This window comes from Salmo salar, chromosome ssa13, assembly GCF_905237065.1.
Source record: "Salmo salar chromosome ssa13, Ssal_v3.1, whole genome shotgun sequence".
NCBI classification, from domain to species: domain Eukaryota; kingdom Metazoa; phylum Chordata; class Actinopteri; order Salmoniformes; family Salmonidae; genus Salmo; species Salmo salar.
Window position 1 is genome coordinate 14,290,705 of NC_059454.1, and position 16,356 is coordinate 14,307,060.

General features: G+C 43.0%; 1 protein-coding gene across 4 annotated transcripts in view; it reads left to right on the plus strand.

Annotated features, from left to right (window-relative positions):
• Positions 1-7,090: 7,090 nt before the first annotated feature.
• The window catches only part of LOC106566493 (plexin A3-like), a 165,249-nt gene continuing 155,983 nt past the window's right edge, over positions 7,091-16,356 (plus strand). For 3 of the 4 annotated variants that reach the window (XM_014134572.2, XM_014134574.2, XM_045692973.1), the window contains exons 1-2: positions 7,129-7,301; positions 14,535-15,805. In XM_014134572.2, coding sequence (XP_013990047.2) covers positions 14,621-15,805 — 1,185 coding nt within the window. In that variant the 5' untranslated portion in view covers positions 7,129-7,301; positions 14,535-14,620. Of the gene's footprint in view, positions 7,302-14,534; positions 15,806-16,356 lie in introns of all 4 variants that reach the window. The other variant, XM_014134573.2, reaches the window with a different exon arrangement.

Below are 16,356 nucleotides of genomic sequence, written 5' to 3' on the forward strand. Positions count from 1 at the left end.
AAGTATTGATTGGTCGATACCTTGCATCTGATTTCATTTCCCATCTGTTTTCTTGCTGAAATTACCATTCATTACATTCAGGCAAATACATTTTACAGTAAGACCTTTGCTATCTTTCAGATCAAATATCAAGGCAAGAAATCCATATATGAATAAAGAAAAATAACATTCTGTGTGAAATGAGTATAAGGGAGAGGGAGGGTTAAGATTCCAACATGAGCCCTTTATGACTAGGTGTGTTGGTATTGATTGAATAGGGCAAGTTTTGGATGTATCTTGCTCTGAGCTGCAGAGGGTTAGAGCCAGAAGAAGTGAAGTAGGGGGTGCAGGGGTGAAAGGGAGTTAGTTTGGACTGGTGTCAAAAGGTCTGTAAGACAGGAAGGAGGGAGGGGAAGAGGCTGGTTTTAATGAAAGACCTGGCAGGACTGGACGCTCAGTAGTTTGACTCTGGTGAAAAGAGGTGAAAGTTCAATAGCTGTAATGTAAATCCACCTAATTACATGTATTATTTATTTTACATTATGACACTTCCAAACCAACAGAAAGTCCACTGGATTACGCCATAGCGATGGAATGTGCCGTGAGTGACAGGATTTTCAGGATCTGGGCATTCTGTAGCATTCTCAGAATAACTCTGAGATAAAACATTGTCCACGGAATGAAACACGTTTATAAAGAGTAAACACAGAAGATAAATATTTGGTAACTTTTTGAACGAGTATGCTAGGCCTCCCTTTCTGTCGTCTCCGTGTTCACTGACTCACTCCTCTCTGTCTCAATGTTTTCCTGTCTCAGGGCCTTTGTCAGTTCTCTCTAGCCTTCAAACTGTAATCTAAAATGTGTCACCATCCCTGGATGTGTTTTTTTCATTATTCAATTGATATGGGATTAAGGAAAATGACAGTGTATAGCCGAGGAGTAACTGATTCACTCCTCTTCAGTTTGAGAATGCCTATGAGTTGGCCTCTCTGGGGCAAAGAGCTGGTGTGTAGGAGGTTTGGGAATGTACTTTGATTACAGCAAAGGATGCTGGTAGAGCAGGCAGGACCTGTGGTTACAGTGGATTATACTCCCGCTGAAATGTGTACATACTGTGCTCTGCCCTGCCTCACTCCCCCATCTCTCTCTCTCTCTGATATCTCTCTCTCTGTCCATCATTCTCTCTCTTCAACCACAAAGTACAGCTCTTTCTGTAGCTGAAGCAGAGGGGTGGCACAGAGAGCTGGAACAGGGTGAGTGTGCTGCGTGGCAGTGGCTTTGTGGATGCAGCTCCAAGACTTGGGCTGTTGGCTCAAAGAGTGGAAAGGAGACCACAGGCATGATTTGGATTTCAAGTGGAAAGGCCTGTGTATCAGTGAACGACAGCTGCTTACCAAATTGCCACTCACGTAATACCATCCATTACCTACTGTCCAATACCTATGACATGACGCCCTGAGCACAGACAATCTGTATTGAACGATCACCATACATAGGTATGAGTGGGTTGCAAAATCCCAGGAACTTTCAATAAATTCCCTGGTTTCCCAGCAATCCTGGTTGGAGATTTCTGGATTTCCTGCTTATTCCCTTCTTATTCTGGGGATCCTCCAACTGGGATTTCAGGAAAACCAGGAAATTCTGAAACATTATGTATGACTATACATTTTATACCTCCATTATGATCTCTATAGCAACAATACATCTGTGTTTTCTGCATCAACAATACTCCATTTGTTGAGCCGTTGTTTATCGTTGGCTCTAGCCTATTAGCATTCCCAATATCACTGTATAAGATACTGCTGTATTTACTGTAGATCACAGATCACAGATGGCACCTTAACTGGGGAGGACGGCTCATAGTAATGGCTGGAACAGAATAAATGGAATGCTATCGGAACTCATCAAACACATGGTTTCCATCTTTGATACCATTCCATTCACGCCATCCTCCCCTCAGCAGCCTCCTGTGCTGTAGATTCTTTTGGCATCTCGGGTTATGAGTTTGACTCAATATATTGCCACAAGTAATTTCTTGTCAATCGAGTAGCAAAACGCATGGATAACTTTGCCGGACATATATACAGAGTTTAGTGGGAACAGAAAAGTAATCCCCCCCCCCAGGAATATCCAACAAACTGGAATAATGTGAATACTGCTGTTGGGACACAGCACAAATAATTGTTGCTTAGCAACTGTTTCAGCTCCACTTGAAAGTTTGCTTGATTTTTTTTGCAATAAGATTTAAACTTTAGTGAACTGCAGTTATGAGACACAGTGCACAACGCTTGTATTTATTTATTACTGTGCATCGTCACACTTGCTAAGTGTTCTCTCATGTTACATTTTAAGTTTGAGTTTGAGATCAGTTGTTTCCCATTACAAACTCAGGCAAACAAACACATGCAAAAGAAAATGAGCACATAAACCACTACAGGAAAGGCCCCAAAAATATGCCTGTACGACGATACAGGACTACTGGCTTGGTTTTAACGAGACCTTTCATGAGATACAGGCTCAACCAGTCAAATTGTTCCCTCTCCACCTCGCTGTGGTTCGGGGAGGAGGAGGGGGCTCTCTGTGGTCTGGACCCTCTAAACTACACACATGATTTCACTAACAGCTGTAGTGGCTTATTGAGGCCAGATGTGAGGCTCATGGGACTGAAGCTGCAGCGCTGGGGAGAGAGCAGCCTGGGGACAGGCCTAAGCACTCAGAAGTCAATAGAGAGGGGCATTGTCATGCATGCTGCAACATTTTTTATGGTGACTTGAGCAAATTAACAGGGAGTAGGCATCAATTTACACGTAGATTCCCCCGTAATAGTAAAATGTTTTGTTTGCCAAGTCTCTCTCTGTCTGTGTGTGTGTGTGTGTGTGTGCGTGCGTGCGTGCGTGCGTGCGTGTGCGCGTGTGTGTGTGGTGCGTACGTGCGTGCCATGAACATTTCCAACTTGACTTGTTTTACAAAGAAAAACAACAGGGGAATGCTGATTTCTGTTTGATCCCTGGAAATGCCCATTAACGATTTTGGATGTAAAAATATGATGTGAGAGTTGAACTCGGCAGAGCAGTTTGGAACTCTCTTTCTTATTTGTCTATTAACTCATTTACTGCCTGGTGACGTCAGGCAGGCAAAAACTCCAGGCAAAAATTTCAGGCAGTCTTTTCAAACAGCTCTTACACTAACAGCTCTTACACTAACAGCTCTTACACTAACAGCTCTTACACTAACAGCTCTTACACTAACAGCTCTTACACTAACAGCTCTTACACTAACAGCTCTTACACTAACAGCTCTGACACTAATTTTCACAATTCCACAGTATTATTCCAACATCATAGTGTGGAAATATAAAACACAGGGCCTTTAAGACATGTCTCAAGATGTTTTGAGACACAGGTGATGGCTGGGTATGTAGGTTGGCTTCTGTACCAGCATAATGCTTTAAAATGATATTCTAGTACAGCTGAAGGTTTTGGCAAAGACAGAGAAGAGCTGAGGATGTCTGTTTCACTCAGTGACCATTTTTTTATTGATTAAATAATCCAAACACATTCTGTCAGCACAAGAAGAATGTTGTCTTACCCTGGAGACATTTGACTATCTGCTATGACTGAGTGTGCAAAGCTGTCATCAAGGCAAAGGGTGGCTACTTGGAAGAATCTAAAAATTGAAAATATATTTTTATTTGTTTAACACTTTTTTGGTTACTACATGATTCCATATGTGTTATTTCATAGTTTTGATGTCTTCACTATTATTATAACTATTATTCTACAATGTAGAAAACAGTAAAAATAAAGAAAACCCTGTGAATGGGTAGGTGTGTCCAAACTTTTGACTGGTACTGTATATATGAACTAATTTGTTTGATTTTTGCACTCCTATAGCCACTGGGGGGCAGTGGTGGCTTCTATGGGGCAGAGTGCAGTTTCAACCACATCACTCAAACAGAGGCAGCCTCTCAGGCTGACTGACTGACTACAACACAGGCTAATGTTTAACATTGGCCATAATGTTTCCAACCTCTGAAATTGCCGTCATAATTTCTAATATCAAAGGCTGAATTGAAAATATTAATGGCCGCTTAAATTATTTATTGATATTGAGGTTAATGAAGTTTAAATGCAGCAATCATAACAATATAAACTATATTTACAAAAGTATGTGGACACCCCTTCAAATTAGTGGATTCCAGCCACACCCGGCTATTCCAGCCACACCCGTTGCTGACAGGTGTATTAAATTGAGCACACACCCATGCAATCTCCATAGACAAACATTGGCAGTAGGATGGCCTTACTGAAGAGCTCAGTGACTTTCAACGTGACACCGTCATAGGATGCTACCTTTCCAACAAGTCAGTTCGTAAAATTTCTGCCCTGCTAGAACTGCCACGGTCAACTTTAAGTGCTGTTATTGTGAAGTAGGAGCAACAACAGCTCAGCCACAAAGTGGTAGGCCACGCAAGCTCACAGAGCGGGACCACCGAGTGCTGAAGCGCATAGCAGTTGCAACACTCACTACCAAGTTCCAAACTGCCTCTGGAAGCAACGTCAGCACAATAACTGTTTGTCGGGTGCTTCATGAAATGGGTTTCCATGGCCGAGCAGCTGCAGACAAGCCTAAGATCACCATGCACAATGCCAAGCGTCGGCTGGAGTGGTGTAAAGCTCACCACCATTGAACTCTGTACCAGTTGAAACGCGTTCTCTGGCATGATGAATCACACTTCACGATCTTTGCAGTCTGACGGACGAATCTGGCTTTAACGGATGCCAGGAGAACACTGTTGTCCACAGACTTTGGTCATTTAGTGTATCTGTGTGTAACACTCACGACATGTCTGTCTCTAATACACCCTGGCTCCACTCCAACCCCATGAGAAGGCAGGACCCATAGGGGGCTACAGCTTCTGAACTGCATGCTCGTGAAATTGCCTGAGTCTAATAATGTACAGTATGCAATCTAATTAATAAGGATACTTCCAGGGAGAACCTGACATCATCACAAATGACAGACTCCACCTAGAGGCTATTTCATTCCATCAAATGGTAAATTAATATTACAGAACTGGACTGAGACCATATCCGGCACTATAAAGACCTTGTACCGTAGCCCTATATGGAAAATGCCTCCCAATATCATTCTGGTTTTCATTTTTGTGACTGGCATGTTATCATTGTCCCATGATGATAGTGCTGGCCGCTTTGTAGACTGATATAAGGATATTCATTTTTTAATTGCTTAGATCTTTGGAACCACAACAATTAGGATTGCAACATTTCTGAAGCATACAATAAATTCTCTGGTGATTTAATAAAAGTTACAAACATTTTGCAACCATAATTCTAGTAGTTCCGACCCATCTTGGAAGAACACCCGACAGCAAATATGATTGGAGGGTGGCTCCAGTAAAGATGTTGGGGTACCTGTGATGAGGGTTGTGTTGTTCAAAGGAAACCATATGGACGTTTCATCTACACCAGGGGGTTCATGGTCCTGTATTTCCTCTGCTCACATCTCCCAGCCTTCAGCAGGGGCCCATCCTCTGAAAGCACAGTGTGGTCGAGGATCTTAGAAGGAAGTTCTGTCTTCCTCAAGTGGCTTCAATTAGAGACAGTCACAATTACAGAGGGAGGGAGTACAAGTGGTCAAACCTGCCAAGCTCAAACTCCAACTGGATTACAGGGACAGGGACATGGAGGCTACCACAGCGAGCTAGGCTACTTGGTGATTCCTAACCCACCCAACCAAGGGTTATTTTAGGAACTCTCCGGTTTCCGTGTCTGGACTGATCTAATTTCACTCCGTTCAACCCAATGACTGTGATTCAACCTCTTCAGACTAGAATACCATACTGCCGTAGGATGCAAATGTTTGTTTTGTATGGTTTCACTTCCAAGGCCCCATGAAGGCCCATATATGTTGATAAATACAAATGCTTTCAACACTATTAATTTATACCACAACAAAGAGCACTATAGTTTGTGGTGATTTGTATTCTGCTTTAGCTGAATTGTCTTTACTGCACTGGGGGATTGCAAGTGTCATTCCTCCTAAACTGGCTATTACTTGACACATGATTTGAATAAGTGTATTGCTTTGCTGATTGCTGGTGGATGGCATGAAACCACATCCCTGGTGAATGACAGACATTGTTGGTAGATTATGACTCCCAATAAGGTGCATATTGCAGCTTTAGAATAAGTTAATATTGAATGTCTTATATATTTACACTGTTCAGAGCAAACACTAGTCTAAAGTAATTTTATATTTCAGTTTTCTCCATGTACTGTATTTCTGCATGTTTACAATATAGTGAACAACTTGCTTACAGTGACCTAAGACACTGTTTTGATATTGTCCCCAAGCGATCCTGTCTCTTGTCTTTGAAATGTCTGTTTTTACAATATCAAACTACATATCCTTTAATATTGTGTTTTTATATTGAGGAATAAACATTAGGTTTATGAAATTGTAACCTACTTATTTTTGTCTTAAGAACATCTATAACTTCTCAGGTTATGACTTCAAGGAACTCTCTGTTCTTCATGAAAATAAATATGTCAACCATATTACCAATTCTTTTCTTTTACTGCGAATAGTAGCAGATCTATAACGTTAATTCAGATCTCTTGGAACGGGAAGGTGTGCGGTTTATAAACGTTTATAACTGTTTTATTGCATGTTTTAATAACAAAGTAACGATTATGTCCACGTGAAGGAGTTTCGATTAAAAAAAAAAATTCTGCAACATATTTACCTTTCACATTTTCCTCTTCCTTATTTTGTATCAAACATCTCTATCCGCCTTGGAAATCCAGCCTTCTCACTAACATCTGGGTTTGGTAGAAAAATACTCGATTATGGGCGAGCCTGTTCCAACTGCTATTAGGGTAGATTTAAGCACATGCCAAATGTGATCATATATAATCATAATTCAAAGACACCGAAAGTGAAGACAAAACTGTATTGCAATTAAATCCATGTAATAATTCATTAGTAACTTAATGTAGCAATTATATTTGATCTTATTCTATGGTTTAGTGAGCAATAATGAGTTTGAACCCCCTTGTTGAAAGTGGTACGTTCCATAAAGGGATCGCTACCCAGCCTTGCTCATCCAGGAGAAAATAAGACCGTTCCTAATGTGTAGAGAGTACCATGCGATTCAAACGGTGAGTGCTCTGTTGGTTTACTTCGAGGATTTTGCGCAGAATTATAACTAATTAACTAATAATTATAGGCCTATATGATAACCTCGGGGAAAATAACTGCACGTGGTTGTGGATGTAACTGTTGCACTTTAAATACAGGTAGGTCCACGAGCCTGTGTTTCGTTACTGATCTCATTTTACGATGCTGCTGAAACATAGTGGCTAGTGTTTGAATCCGAAGCATGTTTTTTAAACCATGACTTGGCTTTATAAGACTTTTAAAACATCATGCAGTTTGTATACTGAAAGTGGCGATAACACATTCATAACCAATAGTCAGTAGGACTGCATGCTTTCGTTGTATGATGCCTTTAGAAAGGATGCGTGAGGTCTTTGGCTGGATGTGTAAGCAGCATAGTGTGATCCACGGAGCCGCCGCCGCTCCTTTCAGAACAAAGCCAAAGGGGCGTTAAAAACATTAGTTATCTGATGGAAAAACAGATCCCATTTGCCTTGTGATCATTTCATTTAACATGTGAACGCCCTGGTCCTCAAACCTAGTTCTTTTTCTTTTTAATTTACCAAACGAAACGTTAATTATATTCCTCCATGTGCATCTATCTGATAACATCATGGATATTTTCCTAGAGTTTATTAAACCGAAACACAGACAGTAGACTATCATGTAGGTTGATTGCCAACGTTAACGTTTATCTTGGCAGACGAATGTTATCAAATTGACTAAAATAATCTTTCAAGCAGGACCTAACGTTACCAATTGGATTACTCTGGCTGCTTCACGAACAGGGGTGTATTCGGCTCCGGGTTGTTTTCACATTTCACGCTACCGTCTGACACATCTGTAACAGCTCCGGTGAAATAGTATCACGTGACCTCACGTTTTTATCAGAGAACTATGAATTAGAAACATGTTCCATTTTGTGAATAATTATCATGTAATAGTATACCCATTTCTGGTGATGTCCTTCTCAGTAATTAAGACAACGGATTTCTTCATAATACAATTTCAAATCACGTAGCCTCCTTCATCCCTGTGGAGTACTGATGGTTTCATAAGGGGGGAAACTGCAGGTGATACAGTGAGTATCTTCACAACAATGAAGAGTATAGCCAAAGTTGGCAACAATGATGTTTAAATAATAGGTTAAAGGGAGATTGCATTTAACACAGGGTCAACACAAAACATCTGTCTCTTGTCTGACGTCTGGTTGTCTTTTTCGTTATCATGGCAGCATAATGCCCGTTTCCAGACTAATCACGATAGTTTGAGATTATTAGCGAAATAAACTAATGTAGGGACCACCTTTCACCCTCACTTAACCCTCTCCCATATGAATGAGGGAGTTAGCCTATTCCCACAGGTTAAAGCACTAACAGCTGTAGCTGCAGCTACAACATTCATGAATGGGAAAATTGGGGGTGAAAAAAAGGCTATGGAACCCCTAATACACTAGATTGCATACCTCAAAACCTATTGTCTCAGCTATATCAGAGAGCAGATATGGCCAGCCAGGTCAGGCATGGGATCTTGAAATCACAGAAGCAAGATTCCACCCTGTATTTGTCATTGTGTAAGCTTACAAAGGGGCATTAGAGTTTCATGATATCATTGGCTGAGTAAGTGTCCAGGCTTAGTTGGTCAGGGACAGTCATAGACATCGGTAATCACTGAGCAATAGCTTCTGTCTCAGTTTAATGTCATCCTCTCCATTGTCTGCTGCCGCTCTGCCATGGAGGTAACACACTTAGCTTTTATCTTTAATGACATCTTTCTGTCTTTTTTCCCCCGGCAGGTGATTTCTGTCCCCCTCTTCCCGAAGGTAATGGGGGAGGTTTTTAATGGATACGCCCTCCAGACGAGGTTACATATGATAGGTTACATGTAGAGTAGAAACACATTGAGCGACCAAATGTGTTATAGCCACACTCACAATTTAACCTTGATTGTTAAATAAAGGTTAAAACATGTTTTATTATAATGTGAACACCATGTGTTGAGGCTCATGCTCACAGTAAGCTTTATCTTGACAATTCTAATGGATAAAAGAATGGTACCCATTCATTAATTGTCTGACCAAATACCAAAGGGAAAATCCCAATGGGAACACACTCTGGTTTTCCATACCACTATCTGTGGCTCTGCAATGGAATATCCATTCATTACCCATGTTGTTCCTCAGCTCAATTTGTGGTACTGTTTAATAAGCTGTGTAATAAGCTAGTTAAGTTATGTGAGTGGTCTTTGGAGATCGGTTTGCAACGCCAGGATAGTTGGTTGGATTCCCGGGAACACCCATACTCTTTTGGATAAAAGTGTCTGCTAAATGGCATATATTACTATTTATTAATTATGGACAACATTGGGCCAGTGTCTCAGCCAGGAAGCCAGGATGTCTGGTGTAACAGTGGGAGAACACAGTGGGAGAACACAGTGGGAGAACAGAGTGGGAGAACACAGTGGGAGAACACAGTGGGAGAACACAGTGGGAGAACACAGGGAACTGCTGACCCTGGAATCATACAGAATGATAAACCGGACTAAAATAACAGGCAGAGGAAACAATCACATGACACTTTGAGTTCCTCTTTCCTCCTCTGTGATGAACTTAGCACCATTGAAATAACACAGTTCCAGAGCTTCACGGAAGCCAAAACCCAGAAAAGTCGAATTTAGATGTATTCATGTGGAATGTATGCCAAGGCTAGGTACAGACACAGATCTAGTATTTACTTTGGGTGGATGTTTTATCAATTCACCACATACTGTAAGTGCTAATGTACTTATTCTTAAAATAGATGCAAGCTCTATTCGTCCCAAAACATTTACATTTTTATGGTAAAATATAACTTAATTATGAAAGGAAACATGTTGGTGTTCATGCCCCATCTGCAGCAGTTTACTGTATGCATTAAGAGGCAACATAGCATTATGTGAACTAATGACAGTTGAGTAGGGGTGAGTGCCTTTGAAATGAAACTGTCAAATATTCTTGATTTTGGTCATCTGTACCCATGAGTGGACAGCATCTTCAATAAACAGAGCAATTCTTTTTTTTAATCAAGTGCTGTTGACCCTCATTAGAGAAGTACTGGTGACGAGAGTGGTGTTTTCAGAGTCCTTGATTAGGTGAAATGGTGATTGCCCTGATTGCTTCTTTGTGTTCACGTTTCACAGACACTCGACAGACTCTTTCCATTCCTAACGGTTTATCTAAAAACATGGCCCCCTCTCATCTCCTCCTTTAAAGGAGATTGTGTCTGATGACATTCAGCAGCAACTAGTCAGTATTTGGGGGACCGAGTGGCGCAGTGGTCTAAGGCGTCACTACAGACAGGTTCGATCCTGGGCTGTATCACAACCGGCCGCGATCGGGAGTCCCATAGGGCGGCCCAGCGCCGTCCGGGTTAGGCTAGGGTTTGGCCGGGGTAAGCCGTCATTGTAAAAAATAATTTGTTCTTAACTGACTTGCCTAGTTAAATAAAGGTTAAATAAATAAAAACTTTTTTATTTTTTATTATTCTGATTCATCCCCTCCATCTTTCATTTGATCCAACTACACTAGCAGCTGGTTGTTAATGTACATAATGGTGTAATAATGTACATAATGGTGTAATAATGTACATAATGGTGTAATGGAGAAAGTGAAGAGTTGGCCTGAGGCTTGAAATTGCATAACCTGAATGCGCTTGTTAATTTTTATTAAGTAATCAGAAGATTGCCGATTAATATTGGGCGTGTGATCTGTCCCGTAATGGTTTAGATGTCACAACCAAAACAAAGCCATTGGTAGGTATTGAGTAATAGCCTAGTGAAGCTATGACTTATTACATATCGCATCACCCTGGGCTATGCTCCACACTAGTAAGACTTCAACTAAACCTTATCGCTGTCAAATGAGCTTGCTCTCGGGTGGTTAGGGGTTGCACCATATACGCGTACATGGACATGCACGCACGCACGCACGCACACACACACACACACACACACACACACACACACACTCCCTCTCTCTCTCTACTGTAAAGATTATTGAAATAACTTGAGCCTGTAAAACCTGTAATTATTCTCAGTGTTCAGGCAGGCAGGTCTTATTTCCCGCTGAGGTTTGAAATGTTAGTTACAGTTGTTATTTAAGTCAATCATTAGAGTCTCTGCTTTTTAATTCAGCTGCAGCACCATCTCTGCTTTACAATTCCGAAACTCCAGGTCAAGATGTTTTGCTAAGGAATTCAGCTTTTACAGGCACCAGTCAGTGCTCCTCTCTGTGGTAATGAAATCATTGTGACTGCTGCTCAATAGTATTCACAAGTCAGGAAATGTACTACAATACAGCATTGTATTGCAATGGGCAATGACTGGGGGGTTTGCGCTGAATTTAAAGGGGGCAAGTGGCCTCGCCTATTCTATTTCAGACCAATATGAGGGCTTTTTGGAGTCACAGACGTGTAAGGGAAGGGTGCATACGCTGGCTTCAGAATTGCTGTTACTCGGTTTATTTTCCCTATCAATCCCTGAGCATTTTCACAGCCGATAGATATTTTGCGTGCATTGAAACCTTGTACCATTTGTTATGAAATTTAAAACAGATTTATCAAACAGCGGCTGCTAATGAGAACGTGTTGCGCTGATCTTTGCAGCCGTAATGATTCTATCAATTTGAGGTATTCATGAAGCATATTTCATTGTCATGAGTGGATGAAAGAAAGAAAAGCATGGGGAAATCTCTCTTTTCACACCAGACTATCACTGTCATTCTTGTCCAAGTTTATCCATTTAGACTTGTGAGCACAACTGAGTCATTTTCACAATAAGGGTAATCAGTTTTGATAAAAGTGCTATTTTGGCATGCATGCATTTGCGAAACAAAGGATTTGATATTCCCAACTGTTATTGAATGTGGCATAAAAATGCATTAAAGGAGAGTACTGCCAGTAAAACTAAACTATATAATAAAACAAAATAAACAATGAGATGGATGATTGGATTTGTGATGACTTCCGTGTTTTCCTGCCCTCTCTGTGACTACTACGTGAAGACTCATAATCAGTGAGGTCAGAGACAACCTGACAAAGATACTTTTGTTATTACTGAAACTCACCAAACACTGTGGACACACTAAATGAGTTGACGGGCAGAATATCAAGCATCCCTCACGCAGAGAACAAGTAGTGCTTAGTAAGAGCTAGAGGTGTTGTCTGTCTCTGTCTAACTGTCTCTGTCTGACTGTCTCTGTCTGTCTGTCTCTGTCTGTCTCTGACTGTCTCTGTCTGACTGTCTCTGTCTGACTGTCTCTGTCTGACTGTCTCTGTCTAACTGTCTCTGTCTGACTGTCTCTGTCTGTATGTCTCTGTTTGTCTGTCTCTGTCTGACTGTCTCTGTCTGACTGTCTCTGTTTGTCTGTCTCTGTCTGGCTGTCTCTGTCTGACTGTCTCTGTCTGACTGTCTCTGCCTGTCTCTGTCTGACTGTCTCTGTCTGTCTCTGTCTGTCTCTGTCTGACTGTCTCTGTCTGTCTGTCTCTGTCTGTCTCTGTCTAACTGTCTCTGTCTGACTGTCTCTGTCTGTCTCTGTCTGTCTGTCTGTCTCTGTCTGACTGTCTATGTCTGTCTCTGTCTGTCTCTGTCTAACTGTCTCTGTCTGACTGTCTCTGTCTGTCTGTCTCTGTTTGTCTGTCTCTGTCTGACTGTCTCTGTCTGTCTCTGTTTGTCTGTCTCTGTCTGACTGTCTCTGTCTGACTGTCTCTGTCTGTCTGTCTGTCTCTGTCTGTCTGTCTCTGTCTGACTGTCTCTGTCTGTCTGTCTCTGTTTGTCTGTCTCTGTCTGACTGTCTCTGTCTGACTGTCTCTGTCTGTCTGTCTGTCTGTCTCTGTCTGACTGTCTCTGTCTGTCTGTCTCTGTTTGTCTGTCTCTGTCTGACTGTCTCTGTCTGACTGTCTTTGTCTGACTCTCTGTTTGTCTGTCTCTGTCTGACTGTCTCTGTCTGTCTGTCTGTCTGTCTGTCTGTCTGTCTGTCTGTCTGTCTGTCTGTCTGTCTGTCTGTCTGTCTGTCTGTCTGTCTGTCTGTCTGTCTGTCTGTCTGTCTGTCTGTCTGTCTGTCTGTCTGTCTGTCTCTGTTTGTCTGTCTCTGTCTGACTGTCTCTGTCTGACTGTCTCTGTCTGTCTCTGTTTGTCTGACTGTCTCTGTCTGTCTTCCTGTCTGTCTGTCTCTGTCTGACTGTCTGTTTGTCTGTCTCTGTTTGTCTGTCTCTGTCTGTCTCTGTTTGTCTCTGTCTGACTGTCTCTGTTTGTCTGTCTCTGTCTGTCTGTCTGTCTGTCTGTCTGTCTGTCTGTCTGTCTGTCTGTCTGTCTGTCTGTCTGTCTGTCTGTCTGTCTGTCTGTGTGCTGCTAATACCTGAAACCCCAAACTGCTGAAATGTGTCAGATGATTAAAGGCCCATTCTTCCTGTGTTCCTACTTCCTATCCCAGCCCTAGCCCAGGCTGTTGAGGTGTCATAAGGGTCTTTTCCTATCCCAGTCCTAGCCCAGGCTGTTGAGGTGTCATAAGCGTCTTTTCCTATCCCAGCCCTAGCCCAGGCTGTTGATGTGCCATAAGGGTATTTTCCTATCCCAGCCCTAGCCCAGGCTGTTGAGGTGTCATAAGGGTCTTTTCCTATCCCAGTCCTAGCCCAGGCTGTTGAGGTGTCATAAGGGTATTTTCCTATCCCAGCCCTAGCCCAGGCTGTTGAGGTGTCATAAGGGTCTTTTCCTATCCCAGTCCTATCCCAGGCTGTTGAGGTGCCATAAGGGTCTTTTCCTAGCCCAGTCCTAGCCCAAGCTGTTGAGGTGTCATAAGGGCATCTTTCATTCCAGAAGCTGACCAGTGGGGGGGGCATGAGCAGTGGAGCGATGTCTGATCCACTGACCACTATAGCATTATCCTGTGGTCTGTTACTAATATACCGCAGCGCATCCTAATTTTCCCCTGTTTGTTTGTATATCTTCTGTTGTTGTCATGTTCTCTTTTCCTAGTAGCAATACTTCCTAATTAACAAATGTGCTCGGGATTAGTGTTAGTGATGGCTATAAAGGTTTATTAGCAATCCATTGAGTGAAGGTAGTGGGACAGACAAGCCCTGGCACCAGCCCTACAATCAATACACTCCCCCAAACCTCCCTCACACACACAGCTGTGTCAGTGGCTGACTTGCACATTTAGTCATTAATATCTCAAAATCGACTACAGTCAGGAGTTGGTGGTGGGGGAGGGAGGGGGGGGACACTGAAAAGTGATGAAAATTAAATGAGATTTTTCTCCATCTACTTTGAGGGGACACTACTTACTCATGTATTCAATACTGCAATCCATCCTAACCAACATATCTTTTTCATTTCAGACATGAACCACTGAACTGAGACAGACAGAGGACTGCAATAAGCTCACGTGACGAGCTCTATTCCCCACCACCAAAAGATCTCCATCATGACACCCAAATGGCTGGTGGTATTTGTCCTTTTTCTATACTCTGGGACTAACAATACATTCCCCACGGCCCCGACCAAGCTCCCCCCTGAGACAGGCACCTACAGGGTGACAGACACCAGCCTGACTCATCTCACAGTGCACAGCCGGACGGGAGAGGTCTATGTGGGAGCAGTGAACCGCGTCTTCAAGCTGTCTGCCAACCTAACAGAGCTGCGTTCACACATGACTGGCCCCGTGGATGACAACGCCAAGTGTTACCCCCCTCCCAGCGTCCGAGCCTGTGCACACAAACTGGAGTCCTCTGACAACGTCAACAAGTTGCTGCTGGTTGATTACGCTGGCAACCGCCTGGTAGCATGTGGAAGCATCTGGCAGGGCGTGTGTCAGTTCCTGCGACTGGAGGACCTCTTCAAGCTGGGAGAGCCCCATCATCGCAAGGAGCACTACCTCTCTGGAGCCAGGGAGGCTGACGGCATGGCAGGAGTGGTGGTTGACAGTACAGAAGGGAAGTGGAAGAATGAGAAGAAGGGGGGCAGCCGGCTGTTCATTGGGGCAGCCATCGATGGCAAGTCAGAGTATTTCCCTACCCTGTCCAGCCGTAAACTGGTCACTGATGAAGAGAGTGTTAACATGTTCAGTCTGGTCTACCAGGATGAGTTTGTGTCCTCACAAATCAAGATACCCTCCGACACCCTGTCCCTCTACCCGGCATTTGACATCTACTACGTGTACGGATTCTCCAGCCGTACCTACATCTATTTCCTGACATTGCAGCTGGACACACAGCTCACCCAGATGGATGCCACCGGTGAAAAGTTCTTCACCTCCAAGATAGTGCGGATGTGTTCCAACGACACCGAGTTCTATTCTTACGTGGAGTTCCCCCTGGGCTGCACCAAGGATGGGGTGGAGTACCGGCTGGTCCAGTCCGCCTACAAGCACCGTCCAGGTCGGATGCTGGCCCAGGCCTTGGGGCTGTCTGAGGACGAGGATGTGCTGTTTGTGGTGTTCTCCCAGGGCCAGAAGAACCGGGCCAACCCGCCTCGGGAAACAGTCCTGTGTCTCTTTACCCTGCATCAGATCAACCTGGCTATGAGAGAGAGGATCAAGTCATGTTACCGTGGGGAGGGCAAGCTGTCCCTGCCCTGGCTGCTCAACAAGGAGCTCCCCTGCATCAACACGGTGAGTCATCACCATTTCATTTCAGTAGTTCCGCTCAAATCAAGTACTTCTATCCTGCCTCAGGCCCCAGCCCCAGAGCAGGCAATATTCTGCTGGGTTTACATTCATATTTCATCCATACCTCATTAACTTCAATAGCCCAAATTCTCCATGAATATATTGAAACATTTAACAGGCTTGCAAACACGTTGTAGACATAGGATATCTTAGCCAGTCTCCACCTTATGACGCTTTATGACCAGTCTTTTGGTATTTTTACACCCAGAATCATATTTCGAGTGACTATACAACATGAAAAGTCACAGCTGATCTATACGATGTTTGATAAAATTGAAGAATTTATATTCCAGTAAACGTTATCCGGGATAAACCGTAAGACAGAGCAGTTTATGTCAATGGAGGGTTATCTCCTATGAAGCCGACTCCAGTCATATCACTGTACTGTAGTATTGTGAGGCAACTCATGAAACATACAGTTAAGTAGTGATCCATCTTAATACTGTGCAGCAGGCAGGGTATTTAAACGGGTGCATCTTATAAGGGCACCTCTC